The following is a 19,766-nucleotide window of genomic DNA, read 5'->3' on the forward strand; positions in this document are numbered from 1 at the left end:
GTGACAATGCAACCGGATCCTTTCGGTATTCGTTTTTTTTTCCAATCCAATGACGTACAGGTCTGTTATTACGGCATGATATAAGGGAACCACATTTTGTCACACAACAAGACAGTCAGTGGGTTTCGTCTTGATGGGTTTCAGAATGGCAACCATTTCATTGAATTCAATCGATCAAAGGAAGCCGAATATAGAGATGTGACAACGATGGTGGAACGAAGAAAGAAACAGAAAGAGAGGAAGTGAGAAAAGAATTCTAGGGAGATGACTACTCGACCGGACCACACCCTTCACGCTCAGTGAGCCGACGGAATGAAGAGGCATTGGTTTATGATAGGAATTGACATGTTCATCCAAGTAAATCGCCATTGCACAAGTCTAACTCACAAGTTTGAAAATGGATTCAGTTCTCTTTTGGATAGTGTACCGTATATCCATTTAACAGGTTGTTACTGCATCCGTGCAACGTAGTCGGCAGAAATCCGGACCTTAGCAATGAATTATTCATTCCATTGCTTGCGTTTATCTGCCTTATATTTTGATTCGTAATGTAGCGCACTCAGCTTGAAAAGTGCAGCATTTTCTCCTCTTAAGCGAATAAAATTTTAATAATGCATATACGACTGGGGCTTAAAAGGGAAAAATGCACGATATTAAGAAAAATAAAAAGATTTATAGCCAATCGCTATCGTCAGCTGGAAAGAAATTTTATTTGTAACAGACACTGTTTCTGTTCTCATAACTCAACTCAGCTCTGCATACCGACAGAGCTTTAACAAGAAAAAAAAATTAGATGAATTCGTTATCATCAAATTTTCCATCTGGATGGTCTGGTCCGTCGCCATACCAGACGCAAGACTCCCATTAATTTTACTGGTTTTTGATAAAAACTCGCAGTTGTACTTCGCGATGGCTACCAATTAAAATATTCGCGGCAGCTTTTAACTATCAAGGTAAAGATGGAATAAATGCCGCATAAGAAAACAGCATGCAGCATTTGAAGAGTCTGCTACCACTTGAGCAGTCTGCGTCTGTCAGGTTGTTTTCAACACAATAATTTGCTAGTTAACAGACGCACTCTATACCGCTTTCCTCTTCATATGAAATATTCATTTTTTTTATCCAATTAAAAATCTAGATTTGATCGCATTTCAGCATTTTCTTTTCCCGTTTCTAAACTCGTTTTAAATGGAGCAGGCAACTTTGACTCGCGATCCGGTACTCTTGTCCTTTTGTTCTTAACTATTTCTTATGTTTGTTTTTTTTATGTTTTTCCGTACACTTGTTGGTAAGGCTTTAAATTGTACAGAGGGCATTGATAAATAACGACAACTTCTTTATTATGAGCCGCTTTTCACCCGCAAAGAAAGAGCTATTGTTTGGAATGGAGACTCAAACAAACACGAACAGCGAAACAAAGATAAAGAATTTCGTCGCAGTTCGTGGCACTAAAAAAAGAATTAAGATAATAAAATGGCACCTAACGGATACAAACGTTATTCGTTCGCAGCCAATTCAACTGTTTTTAGCTTCTTCTTCTATTTAACACAAATATTTAATGCGCCTATACTTGTGGTCATGGCGGTTGGTTTCAACTGGCTTGTTGCTTCCAGTTTTTGATTAGTTTGTCAGCTTTTTATGGTCGATGGGAGATCATGAATAACTTTTTTCGTCACAACGAAAATGTTTTAGATTTTTATTGAAAAGATCATCCATTCTACGGTGATTAATAACTGCGAATGACGAGAAATAGACGACAAAGAAAACGCAGAGACATCCCAACAACAAACGAAATAAATTCATGCATCAGGTATCTTTCGACTGGATTTCACCTTTGATGATATTCATAACCAGAATGAGCTTTCAAAACTGCCAACAAGTTCCGCGACATTATGTCAGAAGGTATCAAGAACAACTGCCGCGCCTGTTAGATATATCGGAAACAGTCTAGAGAAATCATAACAAGTCAATAAAAAAAAATTCGCTTTTGGCAATCAAATAGAGAGGGGTTAACGTACAAAGACAGTAGCAACAAGAAAGTATAGATATAAATATAAAAAAACGGGAATCGTATAAATGATGATGTCAATTGGAGCTGCACCACTCGACCCGCGTATCCAATGGCGCTGGGATATAAAAACCTGATTCGTCCTTTTTGGGGAGGGAGACTTCAATTACACGCTCTGTTCGGTATCCCGATGCCCGTGGACGACTTTACTATTGTGCGGCACAGCACGCAGGCGTCGCCTTTCACCATTACACGGCCGTTGCCATCGGGCTATGCGTTCCAGCTTTTCCAAGGTGTTTTATTTGTTTACCGTCTTTGTTGTGAAAAAAAAAAAAATAAGAAAGAAACAAAAAAAAAAATACTATAAAAGGAAGAGATAATAAAGAAGTATGACGAGAAAAACCATTGTGATAGATAGACCCTTGCCAAAGAAAAGGGGAAAAAAATGATAATAATACACAAATGATTAGTTATATAGCGCCGCTGTGGGAACGAGCTCGTGATAACGACAACGCAATAAGCTCGCGGCATTGTTGGCCTCTCGAATTCGTGACAACTCAATTCTATACAGCGGTTCGAAATCTTCGATGTCACCCGCGCCTTGCCCCTTTTTTTCATTTTCTTTTCTTTCTGTACACGTATACACTTCAGCTTTTGTTATTATAGACATTTTTGCTGCTGCTTTTGCCTTCCTACCCTTCAATGACTGGACAAAAATTTTGTGGACTCTTTTATCATCACCTTCTTGTTGTTCTGTTTGAAATCTTGTACGGGCTTAATCCAAAGAAAAACTATTCTCGCTCCTTTAATATTCCAGGAAAACTAGAATAACGAGAATACAAGTTTTGCTATTTAATATTTCTACGTCAAACATAACAGTGTTGTAAAAGAGGATAGAATGAACGGCATTGTAAAGAAGCCAAGTAATTTAAGAGAGAAAATTTGAACGAGTCACTGATTGGGTTGGTTTTGGCATCACAGTGCAATCAGCAACGAATACTGGAAACACCCAAAACGAAAAAGGACCATCTAGAACTGATAATTTTATGAAAAATTAGCACCATTTCTTTTTCAAGAATTACCTTGAGGTAATCTATGCTTCTACTGTTCTTAATTGGGTGTCTGTGGTGAGAAAATAGACTAGAGTTAGATGGGAATAATATGTAAATATAAATTATCGGACGTGTAGTACGATGTTGGTCAATAACACGTCATGTATAGCGCATTTTCTCCCGTACACTTGATGGATCATTGGTGCACAGTTTAGCCGTTGGCCAACACGATGGAAAAGAACAAATTGGGATGCGCACTTTTGAAAGCCGTTTGTACGTCGCCTCCCTAGCCATCATCTTCTGTGAAACGAATTTTAAGCAAAAAAGAAAACGATAATATGCGCCATCCGTTGCATCTTTTCTATACGTCCTTCGACTATGCGGACGGCACCTCAAAACCCGTCCGGTGCGCGTGTAACGACACCTTGCACACAAGTACCCCCTGTTTCTCGCTTATCCTTCACCTTTATCCATCTCGCCTCTTTTTCTCAAATCCCCACAATAAATCATTCAAGTTGAAAAAAAAAAGAAAAGAAGGAAAAAAAAAAATCCTCCGGCGCATTCCAACGTTATGAGAATATACACAGCGTACTATACAAACTGCATACGGAATGTTGACGCTCGGAAATAGATGATCAACGACGATGAACAGACGGTTTATTTTTTTTTTTTTTTCAAAAGGCTATTTTCTTTTGCTGTTCAACATACAGCCAAGATATCTACGGTTTGTCGGTTTTTTACTTCTTTTTTTTAAATCAAAGTTTCAGCGTGAAAGCGTGCAAAGGCACAGTTTCATGACTGGGAAAGTTATGCGATGTAAACACGCATAGTTGAGTACGTAAGCAGTTCTTATAGTTTATGAATGAAAAAAAAAATCCCCTGCATTCCAGAATACATTGGATGCATTTTATTGGTCAGACGCAACTTGAGTTCAAATTATTAAATTCCTTTTTCAAAAATTCGTTTGAGCTTAAAAGTAATCGAAAATAATGCATCCGGTCTATCCGGGTGAAATAGTAATGGGAAAAGGAGGGTAGACATTCACCACGAATAATTGCACCACCATACTGGATAATTGCTTTTTTTTTTTCATTTGAAGTTTATCATTTGAATGTTTTGAAATGCACTCTGCTGTGTGTAACCCAGTCTATTATCATAAAACAACGTCGAATCTCGTTCTGGATGCATAAAAAAGTCCTTTGCCCATCGGCTATTTAATGTGTAAGAGTACGCATACATATTTAGTTCAACCTAAATTACGGAGGTCACTTTCGTCGGAATCAACTGACTGACAGCCGACTGAAAAATGCTGGGCACGCCCTTGTCGGGGTATACGCCTATTTCTTTCAAAGAAAAATGACCTCGGCAGCTCAGACAGATAGTAAATTTGATTCACGTAAGGTCGTTGCGTCCAAAAAAAAATGCCTCCGTTTCATCGTTACGCTATTATTTACATTAATACGTAGCTTCCTACAAATAAACATATTTTGCATTTTTCTTTTTCAGAAAATCGCTCACGAGGATAAAAAAATATATATACATACAAGCATGCTGTCTTTGATGTTTGGATTGGCGTAAAAATATATTTTCTTTATCCAAAGGACTTACACAATATAGTTTTATAGTCAACTGTTCGTATTGCGTGCGTGTAACCCAGCGGGACTGATGCTATCGTCACACAGTGATGCTTTGATTTGCATGCATAAACTATATAGCTTGTGTTCTCTTTGTATGGATAGGATACAGTTGTGATGATGCTGAGGTGTGGTCTATAGATGCAAAGGAGAATCACGTGCATCGAGGCAATAAATATACGTTTATGGTTGATGCACTTATTGCACGGAATGCATCAACCGTAATAGGCTCCGTCGAATAATGTATGACATACTATACGATTCCGTGCGTTGGAATTCCTGCCAAATTTTTCGCCGAGTGCTCATACAACAAGCGAAGAACCATAAAAATGTTATCAAGCTATATAACCCTATTTGGTTGAATGATGATTCCGTCTTTTCTGTCTTGGTTGTAAAGTGCGGGCATAAAAAATATTTATTATTTTTTTTCTCTTCTACTGGCTGGATGCGAATCATTCAGTTCGCTGATGTCTCCTTGAACGCGTTTCATGTCTTCTGCCGATAAACTGATAGCGTGACGTCACATTTGGATGACCGTGCAGCTTGCGGCTGCGCTTTATTCATGTCATAATTCTATGCAGCGTCTGCAACACTATGAAGAACTGCAGAGAGCAGTACATACGCACATGGAGAGATATGTCGCTCCATCTTGGCTCTCGGATGGCAGTCCCGCATCCGTCGATTCTACATATCGACTTGATCGAGGCTTTGCATACGAAGCCGCTGCCATTGATTTCAAAGAAGACGGGAGACAGATGAGTGCACTGCTGTTGGCCAGGAAGAACAACGAAAATGTAAGAGACACATAGAAAAAAAAAACGGATACCGAGAAAAGGACCCGCATATTCCTCTCTTACACACTGTGGTACGGGCATTCTCAACCTAACATAATGTATGCGATTCCTGCATAACGATAAAACCACCAGGAACGCTTTGAGATTGTCCTTCTCCCCCCCCCTATTCATTTTATTTTCTTTCCCCCCTTGTCTTCCAAGTCTTTCTTTACAATAGCTTTCTCTTCCTTCTGTGGTCCATTTTTATCTCGAGTCGGGTATCACTTCCGGACTGCGATAGAAAAGAAGAGGGATGTTATTGTTGTGTGCGCGTTTGTCATCCAAGTCTCCAAGATTGGAATTCTTTGTCGCAGCGTTGCATTGACAATCCATCGCTTTGTTATACGCGTCGATGACAAATGGATCAGACAGGCAAGAATAACATGGAAGCAGAAGCCGAATTTCAATCTCACCATTCTCTGTTCAGTACACAAGCCTAGACGTGGCATTGTAGGCCAACATGCAGCCAATACCATACCGTTGTATTACCGAATCGATGCGTGAGACTCTACGTTTGAACACCGTCTTTGCGGTCGATATTGCAGACTACGTCGCGGTGTCTTTCGATTCAATGTCGGATCAAAATAAAAAAAGAGGAGAAAATTGTTTATTTTGACTTGTTGGAATCCGCTATTTTCGTGGGGCCAAGGCCAACATTGCCGACGTTTCTATGGGATAAAAGATAAGTAGAAAAAGCAACACATACGCCGTCAAAGAGAGAGAAAGACTTGCTGAGACCGAACACACACACAAAAAAAGCAACAAGTTGAAAGCGGGCTGTTATTTATGGTTCTTCTTTTCCCTTTCTACTATAGTCTATTACCATCCATATATTCTTTCGTGAAAGAGAAGCAAGAATTTTGTTTCATAAGTATGGCTTTAGGGCTGTTCTCCTTTCAGACGTGCAACACACGATGGTGGATTCCAAATTTTTAAATTTCAAAAAGAAGAAGAAGAAAAAAAATGTTCTTAAGAAGAAGAGAAAGCTCATTACGGCGGTACTCGTTCACCGCGTGCGTGTGGTGGGTCCGTGCGTATACGTTTCCAACAGCTCAATAGAAGTAAATAAGAATAGCCAGACGAATGTGCTGTTCAAAACCATTTTGTCTGCTTAATATATTTTTTTTTTCTTTTTTTTTTTTGACCACCCTGCAGCCAGCCATTTTCTACACTACCACTACTCTTGTCTCTTTTTTTTTTACTTCCTCCCTTGTATGATGTTAGGCGCCTTCACTAAGGAAAGAGGTCCAAGTCTTACAAGAAATATGTTTTTTTTTTTCGGCTGGCAGTCGAACCCCGGCCGTGAATAGGGTGGGGTTGCGGCGGCTCTATTCCATTTCCATTCATCAGCATGCGTAGCCTATAGCATTGTAAGGATATTGTATATACACAACACAAAACGCTTGGTATGTGGTCACTGTCCGTCATCTGCAAATCGGATTCGCTCTGACGGCTATACCCATTAAATGTTGTCCTATTCAAGCAACAACATCCTCCTCTTTTTGGGGGGCCGTTACTTGCTGCTTCAAGCGGGCCGTGCTATCGGTTAGGTCTCTCCAGCAAAAAGAAAAAAACTTGCGGGGAGGCGATGTGCGTGATTTACGATTAATCTTATCTGCGACGATGAGAAACAAGAAAGGAGAAACATTTTTCAACAGACGATGATCACGATATTCTTCTGTACCCTGAAGGAACTGAAATAGCGTTGAATAGAACGTTCGTAATGGTGATCGGCTAACATAATCACAGCAGCCCATTTACAGGCGCTTGATTGGAACTTGAATGGAAGTCGTCATCAACGAGCGTTTCACACATAAGTGGGTCTGAGCCCCCCCTGTGAATGGTGTTAGCCAAGGCGCGTCAGACAGAGAGATCAAATGGGTTGTAGCAGCTTGCGTGCACGTACAGTATTCAAAGAGAATAATAGAAAGAAGGAGAAAAAAAAAACCAAGAAACGAAATGCATCTTATTCGAAATTCTCGGGACTGAGACCGCAATACGACAGCCAAAAGACCACCCGCACTGTTGGAAATGTCTTAGGGTATCCATCAGTGGCTTCAAATCTTTCTCGTCTCTCGTTTTTGCTATAGCTCAGCAGCACGGCTGTAAGTAACAACAGTCGTGATTATGAAGACGAAGAAAAAAAGAGACCATACTTGTCTTCCACCTGGCTATACGAACGTCCTCTCACACGCACACAGACACACACGAAAAGAAAAGAAAAGAAAATAAGCAAATAAAAACGACGAGTCACATTGGATTTCGCTCGCTTTCTAACTCTTTGAGCACGATTACACTGCCAGCGAGATGTTAAGCCGATTTCTTGTTCTGTCCCATCGTAATCATCTGTTTGTTCACGGATGGAGTAGCACTGATGCCTATATATGGCCGTCTATTTTTTTTTTTTTTTTTTTGTTTTTGTTTGGCCAACTTTCTTTGAAACTCAAAGACATTATTCTGTGTGTCGTTGTTGAAACAAACGACCTGATGTGTATCAGCATAACGAAAACAAGGTTTTGCTAATAGATAAATGTATTCCATCTTAAAAAAAAACGTGATTTCGAACTCAGTGAAGAGAGGCTAAGACAATCAAAGCATTGTAGCAATAGGACATGGTCTACACGATTGTACTCTGTGAACACTGAAGGATTGAAATACAGCATATGTCAATGTTTGATTCACCAAAGTCTTAGAAGATTGTGCATAGCTTCTGAAAGTCATCACGTTGGTTGGGCGTGATGTAAAACATTTTATATAGCAGCGAGTCATTACAGTAAATTATATTGGCTATTGGCACGATAAATTTGCCTGTCAATTTCGTTTCGTCACGATTTTACACGCGTCATGCACTACAGTTTCATTATGTACATAGTAACCTGAATTATTTATAGTCTGTACGAAAAAAAAAAAAAAAAGGTTCAAATGAAACAATAAAATTCATTATGTAATAGCATCAAGCGTAGCATAATTCATTTGCAGTCATAAACGAGGTCCGCGCAAGAGTGGGCAAATGATCGTCGTATAGAATTCATAGCTGACCGTGTTTCTCTGGCTACACTGGGCAACACATATGTCGTATTTTGTCGTTAAGTAGTATGTCGGTCACGGTATTTTGTTCGCTAACAGACGGGCTATATATCACAGTTGGAGTCAGGATCAATCGTTAAAAAACAAAATGGTGGCCAAAACCTTTGAAATCGAAAACATTTTCTGCGCTGTCTCTCGAACACGTTTGTTTCTACAAACCAATCTGGTTTGCGATCGATAGATAGTGTACAACTGGCCAGACTGTTCACGTCCTTATGTTCGACATGGATAACACAAACGCACACACACGTATATATATATATAAGAAACACATCACGCAACAGGCCATCTATTTGTTATTTCCCTTCCATGTTGTGCGCTGTTTCATCGTCGTCGTTGAAGTCGATCCATTGAATGATTCCGGCCAGGCTTGCGTCAGTCAACTTCTAATAAAATCAAATAAAATCAAACAAATTAGTGGATGTCGTCGTGAAAGATTGCCTATAATACAATTAAGAATGCAAAACCAATTGAAATCCACCGAACGCTACAAGTTTCTACATCGTCCTATGTTTCATTTAGAACCATAACCATAGGTAAACAAATTGAAAGAGGCTTCGTGAGAAATAAACTCTTCGGTAAAAGAACAAAAGCAAAAATCCGGACGCATAGCGAAAGATGACGCGCAACTCTGTCGGCCGGGCGCACATTCTTGGCAACCAGGTTATCTGTATAGAGACTACGAATGCGTGTTGAATGTTGAAGATAATTTCCCACGTAAGTTTGTGTGTGTATGACTTCCCCTTCGGTCTTCGTTCTTCGAAATAGTGCTAGTGGCCATCAAACGAGGTGACTGCATAGCCAAGATGTTTCAAGACCATGGGGAAGCGCTTCAGAAGTCTTTTCGGCTCTCTGCATGGCGCTGCAACGTCTTTCCATCTTGATCTGTTTATCGCTGAGATGCGTCACAGAGTGCGCCCAGACGTTGGCATTTCCAAAGAAACGAGCTAAAGCAACAAACATGGCGATCGTTGCCTTTTGATACCGCAGCACAAGAAGAAGAGCCATCACAATAGTCGTCCGACAATTTCTACAGCGTTGAAATGAACAAGACGACGCGGTAGCCGTGTGACCCGTATTTTGGCATTACTTTCTTAAGCATTTAGTGGCTGCCCATTTCGACCGTCATTTGTGTACACACCCTAAATGGCAGGAGTTTCAGTCGAAATGAATCGATACAGTCGGAGAAAGCGACATCTTCGAAGGAATAACGAATAGGACGACAGTGTATAACGATGGTGATCCTATCTTTGAAAGGAACAAGTCCCAATTTACGGTAGGTGTGGAATGGAATCGATCTCTGTCTTGTGACGTTGCCATGCATCGGGCCACGCCGTGTCGGAGAAAATTTGTGGTCGAACAACCAAAAAATCCACTTGTATCTTCATCATCTCCTTATAAAAACACAAGTGGTAACCGCCCGAGAAAAAAAAAATAAATAAGAAAACAGAGGGAAACAAGAGAACTCCACCTTAGCCTTTCTATATAGGGGCATCCAATTATGCAGAACAGCTAAAGGTACTGTGAAGGCACTGAAAGAAAAAAGGGGACAGCGAGACAAATAGGGAATCCGACTCTCAATCCTGATTGCATCAGCGTCCGACGAACAGATGCCATACAGCGATTACCCAATAGATCGGTTGAATGAAAACTACCGAGAAAGAGAGAGAGCGACATGCAAAGTGGGGAAACGAAGGCACAACTCAAGCGAATAAGCGTTTTATAAAATTGAAATCGTGAAATACTTGCGTCAGCGGCACGGAACAATAACAACAAAAATAGGGAAACCCGAAAAGTTTTGACAGCGCTTTATATTTTATCTCCATGTGGAGCACGTCATCGACGTTCAACTGGGGGGTCTTTTCTTAAACTCTCGTCACCCTCTTTTTTGGACAAACGACTGGTGAGAATAGGCCACCAAACGCGGTTTTCTTTAGATCAAAACCTACAAGTGGGTTGTGAGCCCTAGCCAAGCCATTCAAGATGACAATAGTTAAATAAAAAAAATAATAATACTGGCCATAAACATCTGGCGTTTTCACTTCCTGTCACTTTGAATCGTTGCTCTACAAGCGTCATCAGTTGACTCTTCATCAACAATAGGGCTGAACCGTAATCACCCGTATCCTCAGGTACATGGGTTCGGTGACTCAGCTCTGGCCCTTTTTTTGTGTTTGCTAAAAATTCTTTAAATGTCCTTTGGCTAATTCACGGATTGAATTTCTAAACTGGCCAGAGCCATTTGCCAACGCAAGAATTGCGTGCATCACCACAATCAAGTCCATAATCGAAAAATTAAAAATAATAGATACCCTGACTTGCCATCAGCGAAAAAGTTAAGTGGAAAACATAATTCTAAGTGGAAGAGGCAATAGCACGGGATGAACGTCGAAACTTCAGAAAGGTTATCCACGCCCTTAAAGAGAGTAGGGGACGGGCAAGAAGGGATAATTTCTCGTTTATGCACAGAATGTAATAAAGCGCATCGCTTATCAGACAAGTTGAATGATCTCTCGTTAGCGGAAGAATAAAAAAAAAAAAAACAAGTGAACGACGACAGTCAAAAATGATGGAAGCCATCATCTTCTCTTTATCATTCATTCACTCACGGATAGAATAATAACAAGTGTTCCGACAAAATAACCCCCCCCCCCCTTCCCTACACACACACACACACAAAAAAAAAAAACACATGAAATAAAAACGATAGGGTACGTAGAGAAAGAGCATAGGCACCTACGGGGCGAGAAAACGAAGTGCCTCAATGAAAAAAAAAAACCTGCACTAGCATTTAAAAATTGTTTCCCGCCGTCAGGTGCAATCACAGCGGCCATTCCAACTGGCCAGCTGTCGTTTCATTTTTATATCTTCATCGACCATTCGATCGCTCCCAGGCAGGGCATCGTCTTGGCTGCGGTTTTTCTTTTTTTCCATACACTAAATTTCCTTTTTTTTTTTTTTTTTTTTTTTTTTTTTTTTACTCTTCTTGCACTTTATTATTTGAACGTAAATTTTGTGCCTTGTATCTTCTTATCGTTTCCTTTTCTCCGCTCGCTCTCTCACTTCTGTATGTTGTTATTTTTATGACGGTTTACACGTTGACGGCTCGATGGTCAACGAGGCGGCCCCGTCTCGCCTCCCCCCGACGCTTCAGAAACGACGCCTTCGCCATTCGCGGTGAGAGCAAAAACGCAATAACACTAGCCCGGGCTAATTGCCTGTGCTACGTCCCTTTCAACGGCAATATACATATTCAACGCACAATAAAGAAGGCTCGTAACAATCACGGAATGATGAAGAAAAGAAAAAAAGGGAAGCGGGCTGTGTTGCCGTTCTTTCTCTAGCGTTGAAAGATTTATTGAACTCCCTAAAAAGAAAGTTAAAAGCATTTCTGAACCTTGAGAATGTCGGGTTCGGCTTGGCTGCGAGTCTACCGTTTTACTCGTCTTTGGCGGCGCCATATGATATTGCCCTGTAGCCAAAAAAGATTTCTGGGAAGACACGAAGAGCACCATTCATGGAGTTCTTCGTCTCTTTCGTTTTTTTTTTTAAAGGCCGTGCACATCTTTCTCATCAAAAGTTAACGCAATGCAGTTCAGATAAAGGAATTTTGTTCGTTTCTACTCTCTCGCTACCTGTGCCAAAGACATTGACGACCAAGTGTGGTGACTAAGGTATAACAAAAAAAAAAAATTCAAACTAACCAGCTACGAATAAGAATAAAGCTTCGCTTACCATATTTTTTTTTTCCAGCTGAAGGCGGGGGTCACCGATCGATGAGTCACTGTCTTTTGTTTTCCATTACGGCGATGCTGGGTCAGACGAAGCTGGCGGTTTCAACAATAGCAGCGGCCGATAAAGAAACACTCAAATTCAAAATGTAAAAAAAAAAAAAGAAAAGAAGAAGAAAACAACTGGGCTCGATGATATGAAAGCTTAAAGCAAGAGGCGGGCTGTCAGCGAGAAGACGGCCGTTAAGGCGAGCGATGAAAATGAACCGGAGGGCGAGGAAGCGGCTCGACTAGGCAGACGGGTCGGTGGCGGGTGAGGTATGAGTTCGACCTCGTTGGTTTCGATGCCTTCCGTGCCGTGTACCGGATGGTGAGGGTGATGTGGTCGTGTTTTCGGGGAGTGGGGCTGATGGCCGGGGTGGTGGCCGCCGTGCCCTGTCCGGTCGCGGTCGCCGCTGCCGCTGGTGATGCTGCTGCTGGTGTCGTTGCGCTCCTCCACCCCTAGCCCGCCCCCCTCCGCCGTTGTTTCTTGGTGATGTGGTACGGTGGCGACCGTCACCGACGTCGTCGACGGACGCATTTTGTGAAAACATAAGCGATCCATGTTGTCCAGGATGGACGGGCAGTCGTAGTCCTCAGATCCATCGCACACGCAAGTACTCAATTTGGCCGCCTTTTCCTATTGCCAAATCAAACAGTTTCATAAATATGAAACGAAAACAAGAAATGATTTTGAATAGATTTTGCAAGATCCAACCTGTCGTCGCAGGATTGATATGGAGTTCTTACAACGGAGCGTGCACTTTTTCCCAGCGAACATGGAACGGCAGAATCGGTTGTAGTACTCGAGCGCCGTGGAACAGAGAGGATCGGCCATGCAAATCCACTGGGCCACACTGTTCAACAGTCGATGATCAACAAATATTTAATGCTGATTCATTGTTTGATGAAACAGCAAGAAAGGAGGCAAAAAAAAAAGGCAGAAGAAGAAATGTGTGATGATTAGATGTCGGTTGGTTACCTGCATGATACGGTGGTGCTGTTGTGCGTAGCGCGTAATACGGCGCTACGGCAGATGTCGATGCGTCGTTTGGCATCTTTGCAAAACGTATCTCCGCATTTGCACTAATAAAAAATTAAAAGAACAAGTAAAAATCATAACGTTAGTTGTATAGTTATTAGCTATCATTCCATGAGAACTGAAACTCGAAAGAATGAAAAAATTCATTTTCTCTCTTGCTCGGTTCTGCTATTCGTTTAACTATTATTTTATTTATTTACGTAACGATTCTTTTGCCTTTTGGTTTTGCTTTTACGTTTACATGTGTTGTTGTTATTATTATTATTTTTTATCCCTTTTCTTCGGCACTCAACAAAATATTACGAGAGATTGGAAAGTGGGCACTAATAGGTGCGTACGGATAGGAAAAAGTGGAGAAACAAAGAGAATGAAAAAAACAAAACAAAAAAAAACAAAACAATCGTGCTTCACGAACCTTCATGAGAGCTTCTCCTTCCTCGGTGCTGGTCAGGGCTATCAGCGAGTTTCGGCAGTGGTCGGAGCAGCGTTGCGAAGACCCCGTAATCACGTCCGAACATCCCACCATGTAATTCTATACGGCAGCCGAAGGGGAGAAAACAAAAAATTAAAAATAAAACAAAAAGAAAAGCAAAGGAAAGAAAGATGACGATGATGATTGAAATTGAAATTCAACACTGCCACGCAGGTAACATACAGCATATGCATGTCCATGTACACAATTGTACAGTACACAATTCATACATAAATACATTCGAAGGCGTTGCGCAGTGAAACACGGATAAGTAAGGGGACGACCTCAAACTGCCTCAAACCAAATTTTGAAATGAGAAAAAAAAAAAAAAGAAGAGAAGAAAATGACGAAGATGTATCGGCTGTAACCGGGTACAATTGGCATCCAGCACAGACTCGATAACGGTGTTCAAAAAGCATTCAAAACGCCAAAGTACAATTACACCTGCTTGTGTAATAGGGGAGTGTGCACGCTCAACAGCGTACGCGATCATCCAAGTCAGCCCCCGCTACATATACAAGACGCTGCCGCTCAGCGTTTCACTGTTCTTTTTTTTTTTTTTACAAGCATCCAATTAGCGCTGTTCGACTGTATCGCAGCGGGACTGTGCAATGGTTTTTTCTTTAAGCCCATCACTCACATCGTGAGAAGCACGAAAACTGTTGCCTCTCCCTCACATTCCAAAGCGCAGAGAGAAATAAAAATCAAAAGAAAACAATGTGGATGAAAAATGTTGGAATCCTACCTGGAGAGCCATGCCGCATCCGACGCGATAAGCGCACTTGAGCCGGGCCACTTCACATGTTTCCACTCCGCCGGGTGGTTGATCTTGTTGGTGTTGAGCCGCCGCTTCGACATCTTCTTCGTCGTCGCCGTCGAAGAAAGAACTGGCCGTCTCATTTTGGAATTCAAATGGCGAAGAGGTCGTCGTGGTCGATCGGTTCCGTCTCTTGCCTTTGGCTCCGTTACGTCGATTCGAACGAGATTCTTGCGAAGCCGTCACAACGGCTACCACTATCGTTAGTAAGAGCACCGTCCCGATTATGGTCCGGTAGGGCGCCGTCACCCACCTCATCTAAATTGCGCAAATCAATCAAAATAAGACCACGATGAAATACAATGTTTTAGCATTTCTTTTCTAGATCAAAACAATTGCGTTCGCAATTTTTCTAAAAATCCCGACTTCTCGTCGTTCAAAAACTTGGATGGTTTTACGTGACTGGAATAAGGTGACTCATGATTTGGTTTCTGCCCGATGCAGCAATTTGTAGGTGCAACCGTCAAGTCTCATCTTGGGAAAGATAATAGGGCTCCTATTTTTTCCTCTTTCTTTTGGCGCATCTTCCGCCTCTTTTACACCGGGGGAAACACAATCCGCCCTGATCGACGCAAGTGATTCGCTTTACCGCGGCGGCTTCTTTGACTACACCTTCCATGATTTTTTTTTTCTTTTTCTTTTTACTTCTTCTCTTTCGTCTTCTATTTTTTTTTTCCTTCGAAATTTTTTTTATATAGTTTCTTCCATCTCTCTTGGCATCCCCCCCTTTTAAAAAATATGTCTTCAATACCCCGGCGTGTTTTTTTTTGTTTTTTTTTTTTTTCTTTTTCTCTCTGCTCTTGCGGTTTTAATGACTTGGTTCAAGCAGCGGCGTCCGACCTTATATTACCGCTCTCGGCCAGTCCTTGTCCAGTTATCCAATGGGTCGCTATAATCTTTTTATGTTTAACGCCCCCTTTTTTTTCACTTGGCGTATATATACTGTATACACACACACATCCCCCCCCCCCCCCTTTTTCGCTTTGTCAGAGAACCTGAAGGAGCAGCACTTCTAGTTCAATCAAGTGAAACACGACCGCTCTCTCTCTTTCTCGGCTAGGTTGTTTTCTTTTTCCGCCTTCTTTCCGTTCGTTTGATTCGCTTATCGCAGCCGTGCGCACAGTTGGATTTTGAAAAGGAATTCTACGCACTTGCTGTAGTTTTTTTTTTGTATTTGTTTCTTTATCATTTTTTATTACTACGATTATTTATTTTATTTTTTTGCCCCCCTTTTTCCTGTTTTTTTTTCCCTTTTTTCGGGACGATGTAGAGATCGAGAAGTGCCGCTCGGTTGGCCCAAGATTTATCGCCTCCGTTTCCCTCGGACAACTCAATTTCATATACCTCCGACAGCTGTTGTTTCTTTTCTTCTATTCCCTTTTTCTTTTTTATTTATATATTTTATTTCTTTTTACTTCTCCTCCGTGCAAAGATACAACTGAAATTGAAGTTTTAATGGGCAGGCACCGGTCGTCGTCGTCATTCACCATTTATTTTCTTTTCTTCTCTCCCCTTCTATTTCTTTCCTTATTCCTCTTTTATTATTCGTTATAGCCTTTCCTTTTTTTTTTAAAAAAAAAGGGGGGGAAGAAATGGAGGGAGAAACAGAATAAAAAAAAGGAGGCGGAAAAACCCTCTCTGTAAAAAAAAAAATATATATATAAAAGGGTCGAAATCTTTCCATAGCCAAACAAGGCGGCAGCGAGTGATATTCAAAGTTTCTCTGTTCAGTCTACACTTTACTGCATATAACTAAGTCTAGTATAGGCTATTGCTACGGCTGTACCTTATAGCTTTACACGCGGTCCAAACAACCCCAAAGAACCTAAAAAAAAACAACAAAAAAACGCAGGTATGTTTGTTCCATAGACGAGCCCCAGGAAGGCACCTGGGTTCCTCTTGTCTCAACTGCCCCGCTGCTGGCATTCCATTTTTTTCTTTCCTGACAGGTCTACCCTGATCCAACAGTCCCATACACAGACCGAGATTGTGAAGGTAACAACAACACAAGAAAAAAAAAACCGACTTCACGGGGGAAAAAGAAAAACAAAAATTATAGACACATAGTATTTTAAAATGTGGAGTTTTGGGCAAGGCCCTGGTGAGAACCGAAACACGAAAAGACAGGGAATAGTAAAACGCAATAAAAAAAATAATAAGAATCAAATAAACAAGGGGGTACGGCTGGGAAAGCGTTGATGCTGCAACCTAAACGCGCTGAAAATGGGACGCGTTTGGAACTTCCAAAAAAAATATATATATATATATTACAAAATTATCTGCCCTTCGTCTTTGTCGTTTCCATTTTTGTCTCTGAAGTGTGTCGTTCATGCGTTTTTCTTTTCTTTTAAACACATTTTCTACTTTAGTATTTTTTTTTTTTTTTTTTATCTGGTGGGGTTTGTTGTTTATTGTAAACAGTCAAGAGACGCCAGAACTTCCGGAGCAGTTCAACTGAGAGCACGATTTCACTCGACTGCATCATTGGTTTGCGTAGACGTGACGAGATAAACAGTGTCCCCTTTGGCCTTGTTGTTTTGATTATTTATCTTCTTGCCTCGCGTCCCGTTTGCCCATTACACATCATCGACAATTGGCAATGAGTACACACGAAAAAAAAAAGGATAGTGGCCGATCTCTCCCAATCAATCGATTTCTACCTGAATTTCTAAAGCCATCAGGGGTCTGTGTCGTGCATTTGAAACCGTGACGGGGGAAGTAGGGCCTTCATGCGGGAATACGAAAACAGGGCGTTTTGATTGGCCATCGATCGATCGATCAAGTGGCCCCGCTTGTACTTCCTACAAGTTCTATACCAGTACGTTATAACTTTTCACGTATGTCAATTAGAAGACCATGTTGGCATTATCTTAGATGAGCCGCCCTCTACAGCCAGCCGTCAAAGAAGGAAAGACGGATCGGCGGTGGGCGCGACGCGCGGCCCGTCTACCGAATCGACTTCGCTCTCCATCATTTTTTTTCTTTTTTTTTCAAGACCTTGGTTCGGCGCTGTTGGCAAGCAATGAAAACACCTTGGCGTTTCGGGTGTCAGTGACTACAGGAAAAGAGTAGCGGGTCGATGGATTAGTGTCGAGAAAAAGAGAGAGAGAAAAAAAAAACGAACTTGAAATCGGATCTAGTAGAAATAACCTCTAAGACAGCCGACACCTCTTGACAAGTCGAACGCTAGGTCGTTACAGGGTTAACTTGACTATACGTTACACGTTTTCTTCTTCTTCTTCTACCCTCTGCCCTGCAAATAGAGCAGATGTCTTTGCACCATCCGCCAGATCTTCTTTCGAATCTGGTCGCGAATCCCGAGTCTTTTGCCGTCGGTAACTGTCCGAATGTGCCCAGCAAAACACAGACAGTGTCGACGCAAGCTGTTACAGTTACGTAACCTCTAACAAGAGTCTCGACACATTTTACGGTTTTATGGAAACATACGCGCATGAGGTTTGAAAAGAATAAGCAAAGAGAAGAAAAAAAAAAAGTCACACTTACGATGAGAGCGCTGAGCTCGCAGAGAGGCTGGAAGACACTTGGCCCTGGCGAAGAAAAACAACAGCTCCCGCTCCAACAACAACGGAAAAAAAAGAGAGCAAGGCAACGGTTTTTTTTTTGTGCTTCTCCGTTGAGATCTCTCTCACTGTCTTTGAGAAGTTTGTTTATGTACGCAGAGCTTTTTTTTTTTCTCTTTCTTTTTTTACACTGGGCTGCTTCAAGTCAACGAGCTGCAGATGGTCGCAGCTGCTGTTGCTGCCATCTTCAACACGGGATGGCCCTAGCTCTTGAATTTTGCGGCGGATATCGCTGATCGTCTGACATCCAGCGCGCAACAAGATACACTACAACACGACGAAAAAAGACAACAATGTCAATGATGTTTTTCGTTCAAACAAAACACGAAAGAAACGGACCGATGGTCCCCTGCAATTTCACTCGCACAAACAGCCAAGCTATACAGTACAAAGCTGGTAGCGACCAGCTTGTATCAGTCAACAGGTAAATAGACAAAAGTCTAGAGACACAAATGTGACTTCTGTTTCGTGTTGATTCTTCGCGTGTTTGTGTGTTCAATCGGTCAATATTTGGTGATGTATAAACGAGAGTCAACGTAGAGCGGCCGCCCGTCCACTGGTTCACGGTGAAGCCGAGTAGCGAGCCACTCAGTATCTTGGCAAAGACTGAGCGCTACCACAGACAAGTGGGTCCCTTTTTGGTACAAGAAGGGGCTGGAGGAGGAACCTAAGAGACAACAGTTTTTATCTACCAGCAGTTGGCCAGCAGAGAGTGCTGTATATATAGTGCACACTCCGTACAGCGTACAGCAGTGCCAATGGAAAGAGAGAAAACCTTTTCTTCTTCTTCTCCTTCTCCTTCTTCTTTTTCTTCTTTCTTCTTCGTTTCGAGCCCTCAAGCTTTTTATTTTTTTATTTTATTTTTTTGAACTAGCTCTTTTCGATTCGAGACGGTCGGGTACAAGAAAGCACTAGCCGCGTACTCGGTGTTTCGCTCCGGCGAACGATCATACTCTCCATCAAGAACAAGTCGTTGAGTAGAGCGCGCAAAACATCCGCTTTCGCATCGTATTTCTTGGCTTAATAGCAACGGAACGCATCATCATTACATGACACAAGCGGGAATACCTGTTGCCATGGCTGAATTGCCGAGTAATCACGCGTACAAAAAGGCAAGCGGACTTCGCGCTGGAACAACTGATTGTGGGTTATTTGTGTCACACGTCCTGTATCTTTGGGCTTGTTGACTTCGCATCATGCGAAAGTGGTTCACTGACAGCTGACTAGTCATCACTGAAAATGAATTGCGGATTGACTTGATTTATTTTTGCCCTTTTTACGATACCATTCCGGGGCGGAATTGCGCGAAGTGGCATGTTGAGCATGTCGGCAAACGAAGCCCATCGCCTTTTGATTTGAAAAGACAATTTAAGTTTTCCTCCTCATCTTTGCCCAAATGAAGAATTTGTCTGACAAGAGCCTATATATCTAGCTGGCCCCCCCTCTAGCGCAGTAGCCAGCAGCAACAGT

The 19,766-nt window shown here is 41.7% G+C and overlaps 1 protein-coding gene across 1 annotated transcript; it reads right to left on the reverse strand.

Annotated features, from left to right (window-relative positions):
- Positions 1 to 8,049: 8,049 nt before the first annotated feature.
- Positions 8,050 to 18,955, reverse strand: LOC130688465 (growth arrest-specific protein 1-like). Its single transcript, XM_057511453.2, has 7 exons — positions 18,220 to 18,955; positions 14,644 to 14,973; positions 13,842 to 13,958; positions 13,367 to 13,470; positions 13,103 to 13,241; positions 12,350 to 13,024; positions 8,050 to 9,000 (listed from the first exon to the last, which is right to left on the reverse strand). The coding sequence occupies exons 2-6, from the start codon at positions 14,971 to 14,973 to the stop codon at positions 12,551 to 12,553; spliced, it is 1,164 nt and encodes a 387-aa protein (XP_057367436.1). The 5' UTR covers positions 18,220 to 18,955; the 3' UTR covers positions 8,050 to 9,000; positions 12,350 to 12,550.
- Between the last annotated feature and the right edge of the window lie 811 nt (positions 18,956 to 19,766).

Source organism: Daphnia carinata, chromosome 7, assembly GCF_022539665.2.
Source record: "Daphnia carinata strain CSIRO-1 chromosome 7, CSIRO_AGI_Dcar_HiC_V3, whole genome shotgun sequence".
Lineage (NCBI taxonomy): Eukaryota > Metazoa > Arthropoda > Branchiopoda > Diplostraca > Daphniidae > Daphnia > Daphnia carinata.

Coding starts and splice junctions, on each gene's coding strand:
- LOC130688465 (XM_057511453.2), bottom strand. CDS start 14,973: ATGAGGTGGGTGACGGCGCCCTACCGGACCATAATCGGGACGGTGCTC. Junction 13,471..13,841: donor AAGGAGAAGCTCTCATGAAG/GTTCGTGAAGCA, acceptor ATTTTTTATTAG/TGCAAATGCGGAGATACGTT. Junction 13,025..13,102: donor TATCAATCCTGCGACGACAG/GTTGGATCTTGC, acceptor ATTTGGCAATAG/GAAAAGGCGGCCAAATTGAG.